This window comes from Phyllostomus discolor, chromosome 5, assembly GCF_004126475.2.
Source record: "Phyllostomus discolor isolate MPI-MPIP mPhyDis1 chromosome 5, mPhyDis1.pri.v3, whole genome shotgun sequence".
Taxonomy (NCBI): domain Eukaryota; kingdom Metazoa; phylum Chordata; class Mammalia; order Chiroptera; family Phyllostomidae; genus Phyllostomus; species Phyllostomus discolor.
The window spans coordinates 145,449,514-145,462,496 of record NC_040907.2 but is presented as its reverse complement, the minus strand read 5'-3'; the positions used below and the strand labels follow the sequence as shown (position 1 = coordinate 145,462,496).

General features: G+C 41.1%; 1 protein-coding gene across 1 annotated transcript in view; it reads right to left on the bottom strand.

The window, feature by feature from the left end:
* Positions 1-10,094, bottom strand: part of RPP30 (ribonuclease P/MRP subunit p30) — a 32,877-nt gene extending 22,783 nt beyond the window's left edge. The window contains exons 1-5 of the mRNA XM_028512045.2: positions 9,979-10,094; positions 7,361-7,416; positions 6,652-6,708; positions 6,175-6,249; positions 3,078-3,149 (exon numbers count right to left, since the gene is read on the bottom strand). Of these exons, the coding sequence (XP_028367846.1) occupies positions 3,078-3,149; positions 6,175-6,249; positions 6,652-6,708; positions 7,361-7,416; positions 9,979-10,060 (342 nt within the window). The 5' untranslated portion in view covers positions 10,061-10,094. The remainder of the gene's footprint in view (positions 1-3,077; positions 3,150-6,174; positions 6,250-6,651; positions 6,709-7,360; positions 7,417-9,978) is intronic.
* Between the last annotated feature and the right edge of the window lie 2,889 nt (positions 10,095-12,983).

The window sequence follows — 12,983 nt, the reverse complement described above, 5'->3', positions numbered from 1 at the left end:
AAGAAAGTAAACATACATATATTGGGGCTATGGCTTCAATATATTTCTTAAATTGACAGGGTGCACAATGTAAGTCATTTGCAGACCACTGGACTGAATAACCTGAATTCACCTCACCCTGTCCAGTCACTGTATTTTTTACAAATTTTATTCATTGATTTTTAGAGAGAGAGAGAGAGAGGAAGCAGGGTGGGGGCAGGGAGGGTGGAGAGAGAATCGATTTGTTGTTTCGCTTATGTACTCACTGGTTGCTTCTTCTATGCGCCCTGACTGTAGATTGAACCTGCAACCTTGGCATAGTGGGACAATGCTCCAACCAACTTTAAAACCTTAAATGGGAATAACTAATTCAGAAGCTCCTGGAGCTTCTCTGTAACTCTCTGCCATATCCCACTCCCCTCCTCCACCATCCCAAGAAGCTCTGCCCAATGGACTCCCCTCATAATCTTTCATCTTTGCCTTATTCCCTGGGGTAGTTATGCAGAGGAAAGGTTTATCTATGAGACATCTTCCAGATACTCCTAGTGAAAAAAAGAGTATGTTATTTCCCATGGAAACAATGCTATTTAAGGTGGTTAGATTTTATCCCACTAATTGATAACATATGTGTGTGTATGCTTTTATGACTCATCTTAGAGACCTAACTTGGTTTTAGAATACTGCATCTATAGGGATACCTGCTAAATTAATCAACTTTCAAACCAAACAAATGGAATCAATTATAGAATACAACCTCTTAAACAATAAACTGCTTGCATTTGACCTGATTCTAGGCCATGATATACTTTAAAAGGCTTTATTTAAATTGATTTTCTATAGACAACCGGGTCAGTGAGAACTTCAACTGTGTCTTAGAGAATAGGTAAGATTTGGACAGATAAGAGGAAGTTGTTCCAATTTTAAAAACTGTTTCATGTAACTTTTAGAGATTATCTGTATAATCCATTTAAACAAATACTACATGAATTATTTATAGCTTTCTTCCCTCTTCCAGAATACTTGTTTCACTCAACATCATCAAGCATATGTTCATGCTTCTAAATTCATTTTTTAATAGTCTGAGGAAAACAAGTAATAAGTAACTAAGAGGCAACCATTGCATGGAATCACAAGGTGTCCTAAAACTGAGTCCTAGCTCTATGACATACCACCTGAGATTTAGAGCAGATCACTTAGCCTGAGCCTCAGTTTTCTCTCCTACAAAATGGGGAGAGTAACAAATATGTGTCCCAAGGATCCCTCAGGGTTGTTGTATTAAAGGTAAAAAACACGTGAAAGTCTTTGGAAGATGATATAAATGTGTGCCTTCCAGCCATAATGTCATGTTTTTGTTTTTTGAGGAGAGAAATACCAATGTGCAATTGCCTCTCCCATGCCCCGTACTGGGGACCTGGCCCACAACCCAGGCATATGCCCTGACTGGGAATCGAACTGGTGACCCTTTGGTTCACAGCCTGTGCTCAATCCACTGAGCTAGACCAGCCAGGGCCATAATGCCATGTTTTAAAGGTTCTGTTTGTTCCTCTAATCACCAGTAAATGGTATGAAAATGTAAGTTAAATCTTCTAAATCAATTTTGAAAAAAAAGTAATACAACAAACACTGGGTGTGTTACCAACTTTTAGTGAATAACAAAACTGAGTCACTAGTTAATAACAAAGCTAAGTTTGTATGTAACAAATTTGGAAACTACCCACAGTCTTCCTACTGTATACCACGGTGCTATCAATGAACAAAATCTCCTGTGGAATTTGAGACAGATAACTAACCAGACTCAATTCCAAACCTCCTGAATCAGAATCTCCAGTGGTGGGGGCTGAACACCCCTGATTTTAAAAACTTCCACAGGGGTCTCTGATGACTAAGAACCACTCCCTTCTACTGACCTCTTTTTCTGAAACAAAATTGAAAATTACTATAATTGAGCATTTTATGCAAGGAGAGCCACTAAAAAGAAAGTTATCCATAGACAAGTTGTGCTGTTTCCCTGCAATAATGTAAACAACTAAGAATTGATTTTTAGAGATGAGGGGAAGGAAGGCGGGGTGGTGGGGTAGGGAGAAACATCAATTTGTTGTTCCACTTAGGGATTCACTGGTTGCCTTCAAAACTAGATTTACCAAACATCAGTCTCCTTTGTCCACAGCGCCATCTACTGGATAAGCTTAGGCAAGTCTCTTCCTATAATATTAGATTTTAAAAGTGAACTGTGCTGTAAAATTTAAATTTTCAAAGACCAGTCCTTTTTTCCCCACAATATCCCTCTGTTGGATATAATTTTTGCAGGTAGATCCTTTGTTGAACCTAAAGACAATATTCAGAACTTTCTAAAAGTACCTATATATCATTTTACGTAAAACATATTCCTGAAAAACTGTATTACCGCTGATTTTTTTTCCCTTTTCTGTAATCATTTAAAATGTCCTGTATGTTCTGTCTCAGGTTGATAAAACTAAGCATACCCATTATACAACTCTCCCTCCTGAAAAAAATCACAGAAATGGCAATTTTAAAAGTGCAAAAGGAAATAAATTCATAAAAGCTCTCAGTTCAGGAAGGGGGGTAGTATCAGGAGATGGTTGGCTTTGGAGAATTTCTGGAAGACTGATGGCTGACATGACCCAGCTAGCACATGGGCCGCGCTGCAGAGCATGCAAAGGAGAAAGGTCAGAGGTGGCCTTTATGACACGCAGAACCTTACACCTTTCTTCCCCAACACCCAGCAGCATGTAGCAGAAATAGAAGTGATTTTAGAACTACAAAGAGAAAGACCAACATTTACTAACAGAAGCTTCCAATGAATGAATAAAGGGATGAATGAATGAAGCAGAGACAAAGAAACAGAAGAAAATCTGATGGGCTGTCCTAATGTAAGCCCGTCAAATGCCTAGCAGGATGAAAAAAAAACAAAACAACACATGCCAACTAAATACACCCCTGTGAAGTTCCAGAATCATGTATGAAAAATCCAAGAAGTTTCCACATAGGGTAAAACAGATCACCTACAAAGGCATAATACCCAGACTTCTTTTATAAAATAATAAACACTATTTTCTGTTACTTAATCTGTTACTTACATGAAAAAGTTTTTCTGTCTTTGGAAAAACTGCAACAATATCGTACAGCCGGACCCGCGAAGAAGTTGCTCTCTAATAATATAAAATAAATGTTATCACACAGTAAAAAAACAATACATATGGAACTCTGCCTCGTGGTCTGGCTGCACACCTAACATGCCACTGACATTTTTGCTTTGCTTTGTATGTTGGTAGAGACCTTCTAAGATACCAACATCCATCCCACCAATCTTCTGCCCCTCTTCCTAGTTGTGCTTTAACTGTATGTATTAGGTTGGCCAAAAAGTCTATTCAGTGTTTCCTGTAAAATGAAAGACACATTTTTCATTTTCACAAATAACTTTATTGATTTGGATATTTTGAGTATGTCAGCTATCTCCCACTATTGGCTTCTAAGTAGGTGGAGGCCAGGGGTGCTGCTAAACATCTTCCAATGCACAAAACAGCCCCACAGTAAAGAGTTATTTGGCCAAAGTGCCAACGGTACCAAGAAGCTTCACAAAGCACTTCTAACATGTCCAAACAGTAACAGCACTTTCTTCATATACAGCACAAATCTTTTTTTGTTTCAGTTGTGTTTTTACCTTTCTTGAAATAATAATGCATAATATGATGAAAATGTTGCATATCTTCTTCCATCTTCAACATTTAAATGGCTGCACAACTTTAAAAAATGCACACTGATATGACAGCTGTGACAATACAATCTAACAGAACTGTTTCAAATGAAGTTAAACACAACTAAGCACTACTAGAGCCATAGTACGGAAAAAACTACACAAACTTTTTGGCCAGCCCAACACATCAAACGCCGTGTTTGAGATACAAAGATCAAATTAGACAGCCCTTGCTTTTACAGGCTGGTGGAGGCGCTTGCCATCTGCTGACGGAGTGCCACTGTGTGCAGGACTCCAGCAGCACAACCTCCTCCAAGGCGTATGTCTGCCCTTCACGGAATCCCCCGTTTTGTTGTGAGACAAGAAAGACCCCTGACCAAGTGTGAGGCAATTAGTTCACAATGAGAATACTGTTAAATAGAAATTAAACTGCTGGATGTACAGGAAAATACCCAGGAATCCAAGGACAGAGAAAGAGAAATATATTAGTTGAAGATAAAGAATTACTGTTAAAAAAAATAATTTCATACTTATACTGTATGTGGATGGACATGAAAACACTGGAAAAACATATCTTCAAATGTACAATCTCTGAATGATGGACTATGTGATATTTCTTCTTTGCTTGTTGGCACTTTCTTAATGTTTAGAACCTCTTTTTTTGTGAAAGAAAAGGCATCATACAAGGTAGAGAAGGAAAGGAGGGTTTAAAAGAAGCAGCAGGTGCTGTTCAAGCAGGTAAGGAGACCCACTGGGCGGACCTGCACGGAGACAGGGCAGGCTCCAGGTTTCAGAGAAGGCCAGGCGCCAGGCTTCTCTGCCCTCTGCTTGCCCACTCCCACTTGGGAAGCAGGACAAAAGAATCAGTTCTGTTTATGTCTACCTGGACCTACAAAACCAAAATACAGCTGCCTTGCAACTGTATAAAATACCAAAACTGGTTTTAACAACTGAGCAATGCCAATTGTTATAAAGGAGGCTAGCCTTTCCTTGATAACTCCTGTTCTATGACAGAGGAGTCTATTGTAGCTGAAGATAAAGCAGCTCACTTTCCCAGGGGTCTCACCTTCTCTCTTCCCCACTAGATCCTTCTCACCAGCAGCAGACACAGTCAGGTCTCTCCCATCTCACAAACAAAATCCAGACAGCAGGTTCTCACCCACCAACCTCCTCATGCCTTCCGCTCCCTGATGAAGTCCAACTTTCCAAGCAAAGTCAGCAGCGCACGCTGGCTGCATCTTCTCACATCCCTATCACGTCCATAAAAATGGTTTTGCTATGGTAACCAATGGCTTTCCTGTCAATGGATCCAACAGGCATTTTTTAGCCTTTCTCCAGCTTGACTACTCAGGCACGTTGATGCTTCTGACCCTTTGTCACTTCTCCCTTTCATGTTCCGTGTTGTCCTCCTACTTCTTGAAAGTCCCTCCTCAGCCTCTAACCCTAGCTTCCCCTCCTCTACCACTGAATGCCGAGATTCCTCAGGACTCTGTCCCAGACCTTCTCTGCTCACTCACACTTGGACCAGGGAGTCTCATCCACTCCCATGTTATTCTCTATGGGGCGACCACTTCCAAATCATTCTTTGATTAGGATTGCTCTTCTGAGGGACATGCCTTTCTTTCCAACTGTCATTTGATAGGTTCCACTGGAACTTTTACAATAGCCCATCATGTCCCAAATGCCATGCCCTCAAATTTGCTTGTTTGTATGTCTCATCTCAGGAAACAGCACCACCATCTACCTATCTGGACGCTCAGGCCACACCAGGGAGTTGCCATCCTGTATCCAATCAACCCTCAAATTCTGTCCATCCTCCCACCTGGGGGCCTCTCAAATCCCCTCCTTAACCCCTCTGATCCATTCTCTGTAACAAAACCTCCCTTGATTAAGGTGTTTAAGGGCTGCCAACTGCTCACTCAGACCCACCTCCGTAACCTTGTCCCAGGTTAGGAAGCTCAGGAGACTCACTCCTGCTGGTGGTGTTTCATTTCCCAGAACACACCATGCTTTCCTTGGCTTTAAGACCTTGGCATAATCCATTCTGTCTACTGGAACAATCTGTCCCCCACCCAGCACCTGTGTAACACTTACTGATTCTTCTGGCCCAAGCCTGAACATCAGCCTCCCCAGACTGGACGCCAGAGCCCCCTTTATTTACTACCTCCATCTTTTTAGATATCCTCACAGATTTAAAAGGACTATGTCTGTATTATTCACAGCAATATCCCCAGCACCCACCTTATGTCTGGTCATGTGAGTTCAATGACTAATAGTTGCCAAAGGACTCATATCTTGTGGCATTCCTGTACATGTGCCACGAGTAGGAGAGATTCTGTTATGTGAATTCTGAGGACAAGGAGAATGGGCAGGTATCATGTATTGGGGGTGGGGGTGTAAGAATAGGGTAAGTTGAAAAACAACACTTTTGACATTAATACAATTCGTAAGTCTAAAAAGATAGAAGATAATTAACTTACCAAAACGTTGCAGTGAGATGGATCCGAAACAATAATTGTCAGTCTAGTTAAAATTTTTATTGGTTTTGATTTTCCCTATAATCAAAAACATGCCATCAAAAAAAGCACAAAATACAAATGACTGATTCTCCTCTTTACTCGTGGAAGTATTCATTAGAAGACACCAGCAACAGGGGTAGTAAAGCTCAATAAAATCTATTCTTCATTCTCAAGGAATTTGTAATACAGGTAGAGATAAAAGATGTATGCTAAACTACATCATAATTTACAGGTTGTAGGACTGCAGGAAAGAAGATCAGCAAAGAAGTGTGCAATCAACAGTAACAGAAGGTCTCACAGAAGAGCTGAGTCTTGATGAAAAGGCAAGACTAGGTAGACAGAGGAAGGGGCAGAGCTGGGGAGAGGACCATACATATCTTTGGGTGCGTCTGCATTGAATGAATAGATGTTATGCTTCTCAAACAACAAAACACCTACCTGTACAATTGGCAAAGTTGTAAAGAGTTCTGAAATGGCTACTGGTTTTTCAATTTCCTACAACAAACAATAAACAATCACTCTAGATTGTACATGTTAATGGGGCAAGGAATAATGGAAAACTTACTAGGGGTTTGCGGGAAAGATAATTTTTTTCTTTAAAAGGAAGGTAATTTCTTGTATTCAGAGACACTAAATTAGCTTTTTTTTTTTTCCTTAAAAAATACAGGAAGAAAGCTGAAAAGCAGGGAAACAGCTGTGAGCGTGAATGGATACGAGGAATAAAAAGCAGTTTTTAGACTGAAATAATCTGTAAGGTCCAAATCTGTATGGCCTAAAGAGAAATACCTATTTACTAGTATGTTTACTAGGGAAGTCAATTAGTTAATGAGTCCATGACAATTAAAAAACTGAAATATTGTAACCACAGTCAGTCACTAACAATACACTTTTTTTTAAAAAGTGACTTTATTGAAAGTGACTTAATTAACATCAAATCAACTTTAAGAATCCTTACAGCATACCCTAGTACTTCACAAAAAACTATCATTTATACAAATATGCATCAACTCAACTCTCATAAAAAAGTGCACAGAGAGTGCATTTAAAAAATTGCAAGGAAATATGCTTATCTGCAGGTTCCATATCATCAGCAAAAACAAATAATTGTAAAAACTGGTTATTATTAGCTACAGAAATTATATTTTACCTGTTTCTTTTCTTTAAATTCAACAATGTGGTTGATGGCAACAACTGAATAGCCAACTGAAAAGAAAAGTTGAGCATTCTTAAACATTACAACCTCTCTTTCCCATTCCAATACACACAGGCCCATCCCAATTCTAGATGTCACGACAAGGAGAAAGTCTGCAGAGCAGTATGGGTATGAACTCCGGTGCCAGAATGCCTGCTTTCAAACCTAAGCATCACCATCTACAAATTTCGGGTTTTTCATCTGTCAAAATGGTGATAATAGAACTCATCATACACTTTCAGGATTAAATGAGATAATACACATAGGGGTGTTTTAGAACAGTGTCTGGCACATATTTAAGGCTTTGCTTGACCTCTGTGAAATGATATTAGCATGATACTAAATACCCTCAACTGTGTGTCTCCTTTCCAACTACCATTTTCTTGCATGTTCCTTTTCTTGTTTTCATTCCATCAGCTTTATACTTTTTCAGCATCACCTTTATCCTCATTTCTTTTGCTTTTTACCCTTTCTACTTCCTTGAGAGGCTCTTTTCCTCAGGAGAAATGGAGTGATGACTCCCTCACACCACTGTCCGCTTCTTGTTTTGAGCTCCTCACCATCAAGAACGGGAACCCTCTGAGGCCAGGGACTTGCTCTGTCAGCCCCAACACAGAGCACTGTTCTGGGAATGTGGACTACCAAAAATACCTCTAAATCATGACTCCTGTCTCAAGTTACTTAAGCACCATACAGGGTGAGAGGGAATCACAGGATATTAAAACATCATGCATATTAATGCCAAAATAGTGGTCTTCCCTGTCATCAGTTTGTCCAACTTCCTTCTCTTTTTCCTGACTCAAATATTTACTGAGTATCCATTACTTGACAGGCTGGGTGCTAAGTGCTGAGAATACAGAAAAATCAGAAGATAAAAGAGAAATTTGCCCGTATAGCACTTCGTGCTTCACCTTTCACTCAGTCAAACAGACCAACCCCCACTGAAGCCTCCCCCACCAGTGTTCTCTACCATACTCCCAAGTCTGCTCTAGGCTTTTACGGTATACCTACCTGGGATACCCTTTAGACCACTGAACAATGTCTCTAGTGTCCTTGAGAAACATCAACTACATTCAAGTTCTCCACAAACTTTTCCTAAACTACTCTTCTGGCATCCTAGGGTTACTTTCCCAATCAGTCTCCGGTGTAACTTTATTTATATAGCATACTTCTGAAGCTTATTGTTGGGGTCTTACATCACATCATAACCTAAGAACCAGGGCTCTGTCTTCTGTGTTCTTCCACTCATCAAACAGCAGTCCTTCACCTCTGACTTACAAATTGGAGTGACTTTCTGTCATGTCACTTTTCATTTAATTTTAATTATATGAAAATACTTTATATTAGGTAACAATGTATATACACTTTACCATATCACCTTCAAGCATGTTTTAAATTGGGACAATTTTCTAAACAAATCATTATACCTTTCCTGTATTTTTAAAAAGGTGTACAATCTATTTACTCCATGAGCATTAACTGAGTAACCACCATGTGCCAGGGATGCTGAGTGACTGCTGAGCACACGGAATAAAGAAAAGAATAACAGAATGACATGACCCTTCTCAAAAGAAAATCATGATTCATTCAGTAAGGGAATGGCATCAGGAAAAGCTTCACTGAGAAAGTAACACAAGACATGTTACACCCAGAAAAACTGATTTTTAAGAAACCATCGAATTGTAGCACTAAATGACCCAGGTTATCTTGTCTACCTCCTTCTTTCTACTGGTGAGGAAGTATTCTCAGAGAGAATGCTAATTAGTGGCTGCAATGGAAAGAGGAAGTCAGTTCTCTACAGATACTTCATAAAGGGGATGGGAAGAAATGGTGTAATCCACTTTGCCAAGGAGTGGCTTCATCTAGCACCATCTCTGAAAAGTATCATTACCAGCTCTCACAGAGCTGAGAACTGAAGAATGGATCTCCCTGCAGAAACCTCTTTATTTTAAGACGCTTCTAGCCCCACATCCAAGGAAGAAAACAGCAGTCGTGATTAATTCCAATAATTAAAACAAGTTCTTATCTCTTCAGGGTTTTCGCTTCCCTTTCAATGAGAGTACTGTTTCAGCCACGCTGCTCCCCGTCCCCCCATCCCCCATCAATGTATGCTCTCCTACCTATCCTTCCTCTAAATATTATTCCAACATTCGCAGCCCCATGTCCCACCACCTTCTCTGAGCCCCACAGTACTCCCGTGCTGTGCACTTGCTTTGCTCGGACACTGTCGTGAAAGGAACACATGAGTGACATTAAAAGCACTAGTGTAGATTACACTTGGAAGCCCTGACTTCTACCATCCATCAGCTGTGGGGCCCTTTACAAATCCCCCACCTTCTCACGGCCTCAGTTTCCTTCAATCTGCAGGAAACAAGGAGCTAGACTGGGTAACAGCTCCCAGTGCCTTCGGACTTCCAGCGTTCGGGAGCCGAGCAACATCTGGGTGGGCATCAGTTTCCAGGGACATCCCAGAAACCCGAACGAGGCACGGCCTTGTGCGGTCCCTGCTGCACGTGGCCCCACTGTCCGGCGGACGCCGAGGCTGGACTGGCACAGAGGCCAGGATGACTCACGGTGAGCGGCGTTCTCCACGAGTCCGCGCAGTGCCTTCAGATCCGAGCCCACTCGCAGGTCCAAATCCGCAAACACCGCCATGCTGAAGTCACGAGACCGTCGGCGCGCACATGTGCACGGCCTCGGGGCCCGCCCCCTGAGGCATGCTGGGAATTGTAGTTTACCTAAGCAGTCTCTCCCTCCCTTCAGAGGATTATTTAGAGGAAGGACTTCAGGCACTTTGCTCTTCCTTGAAGCACCAGCAAAAAATTAGTGTCTTTAAACCAACGGCCTCACTTCACCCCTTCTTTGTGTTCTTCTAAATGAGAATGTTTGTTTTCCCCTGGAGGGGTTCAAATCTCCCACTATTACTCCTATTAGTGTAGAAAGTGATTTTTTCGATTGTCTTAACATAAACCAGAGACTCTTCAGGGGCTGAAAGGCTTTTTAAAAAGACATAAATGATCCATTTATCTTTCCTGTAAAGTCAATGCCGTGTTTAAATTTGGGCTTATCTGGAAGAGTGGGAATCTGACCTGAAAGCCTCAAAAGAGGACTGCCTGAGAAAAGAAAGGGTCTTTTTTGTCCAATCAGAACTGGCTGTGAAATGGCACCATTGCTTCCTATCACGCTTAACGTCTTCAAACACAAGACACCCGGCTCTCCCTAGGTTGAGGGGTGAACCCCAACATTGGTTTGGCAAAAGGCAGATTAGATAAGAGAGGTGCAAAATTGAAATATTTAGTTTTCCAGCACAGAAATGTACAAGGTGGTGTTAACACAAGTCCGCTGCCACCAAGCCAATGTCAACAGTAGTCCCAATCTGATGTGTGGTCAAGAACAGAATTTACTCAGGTAAACAGTTTGCAAACTAAGGGAACCCAGCCTGCAGAGGAAATGGAAATCGGGCTCCCCTGAGATAAAAGGGACGCCCACTTTTACAGAGAAAGGCCTACCACGGTACCTGATTAGTCCACTTTTATGCAAATTAGGAACCCAAATTTACATAGTTTGATTGGTTCAAATAGTATGGTTCCCATTGGCTGGAATCACACCTTCTGGTTGTGGTAGAGCAGGTCTGATTGGTCATTATAGATCCAAATAAGGACTGGCTGCACAGCTCCCATTGAACAGGGCAATTTTCAGCCCATTGGCTGAAATGTGATACCAGGACCTCCTATATAAGGGTTGATTCAAATGGCAGGAAAACAGTGCAGGAGACTTGACAGCCCAATATTTGGCTTTTCCCCAAAAATGCAATGTGCATGAGAAGCCTCTGTAAACAATAGCTGCTAGACTGATTATGAATTTGGGTCCAGTTAACCACAAGCAGTCTTTTTTTGACAGGTATTTCTTCCTAAGTTCAACAATGGTGTTCTATCCCACATATTTGATGTTTCCACATTTTAAGACTTAGTATAATGAATTTTTGATAATTGATAAATCAATTCCCCAACAGCATAAAATCATGGAACTATATCAGTGCTTCTCAAATTATGTGTGATGAAGGGCCAAGTTTTCCCTCACCCCAGCTATTCTCGAACCAATACATGATCCCTGTGCACGTCCACTAGGCAGCTCTGGCCTCATAAGTCTAATTTGACAACGTCTGAGCTCTATATTGGGCTACATAAGAAGAGTCTGCTGATTAGGAGTTTGGATAGCCAGACAATGCCTAAGTACTATGAAACTTTCCAAACATTTTCAGTTTCTGTACTGGCTTATCACAAATAGTACAGATAGTCTCTGGTCTGTGGACCACATCTTAATTAGTATTCCTTTACATCATTTTTTGGAGGGGTCTCAGAAAGGAATTTTAAGAGGTATCTGCATATAAATCTCCTCTTGGTTAAATTTTGTAAAGAAATACTTTCCTTTTTCCAATGTTTGATATTCCCTAAGTAAAAATGGAAGAAATTTTTACTTCTGCAAATAGAACAAGGTCATATAAAGCAAATCCTCAACCTTTCATCAGAAAACCTAGTGTTAATTTTGCAGGATCATACAGGCATTCATCTATGACCACAAAACCTAGATTGGTTAGAAATATGACCAATGCGTGGTGAAGGTGAGTAAGATGACAATTTAATTATTTGATGCCAGCATTAGACTAAAGAAGTCTTCTTTCTTTGAAAGTTGTGGTGCTGTTGCTGTCAACTGTACCTTTTAGACTTATTTTCTTATCTTCACCTTGGGCCACGGTGAAGAGAAAGAGAAAGGGTAAGAAACCAGAAACCAGTCATGAAGCATTTTACAGAGGGCCAGCCAATTTGCTAAGTACTTACCTACATATCTTAATTTCCAAAGCCACTGTGAGTTAAGTACTTCTGGTTTTTTTTGTGGGCTTTTTTTTTTTTTGAACAAATGCATTTTACATCTGACAGATCTAAGGCTTAGAATGATAATGGTAAAGATACATGTGGGTTCAGGCAATTTGGTTCAGTTCTCACCTTGCATACGGCCTCCTGGGCAAAGCAATCAGTGAGGACAGTTGGAGGTGGGAAAAGAGGGAGGGAAGAGGAGTGAAAGGGAGAAGAGAATGGAGGGCTGGAGAGAGAGGAAAGAGGAGCAGGGCAGGACAGCAATGGAAAGGAAGGAGTAGGAAAGCAGACTGACAAATGGAAAGAGGGAAAAGATAGGACAGAATAAGGAACAGGGAGCAGGAGAAGATGTTGATCTGGACAGGGGAGCTGAGGCAGCAAGGATCTGGAGTTTGAAGGAGACCCTGGCATTACTGACTGGAAAATAATAGCACTGTATAATGCTCTAAGTACTTTGTATCCATTACCTCATGACCAGCCAATGAGAGAGCTATTGTTACTCGTTATATTAAGGAGGAGTCCTGGGCTTAGGGAGGATCATTCTTGCATCACTGCTTCTTCCTTGGGGAGCTTAGAAAGGGAGGATGGGTTTTGGCATCCAAAGCAACCTTTGAACCCATCTCAGTCTCCCTGAGGACCTCTTTCTTGGATTGTCCCATAAAAATCAGTGTATGCTGGGTTAGTCTTTGCCCTTATCCTGTTCT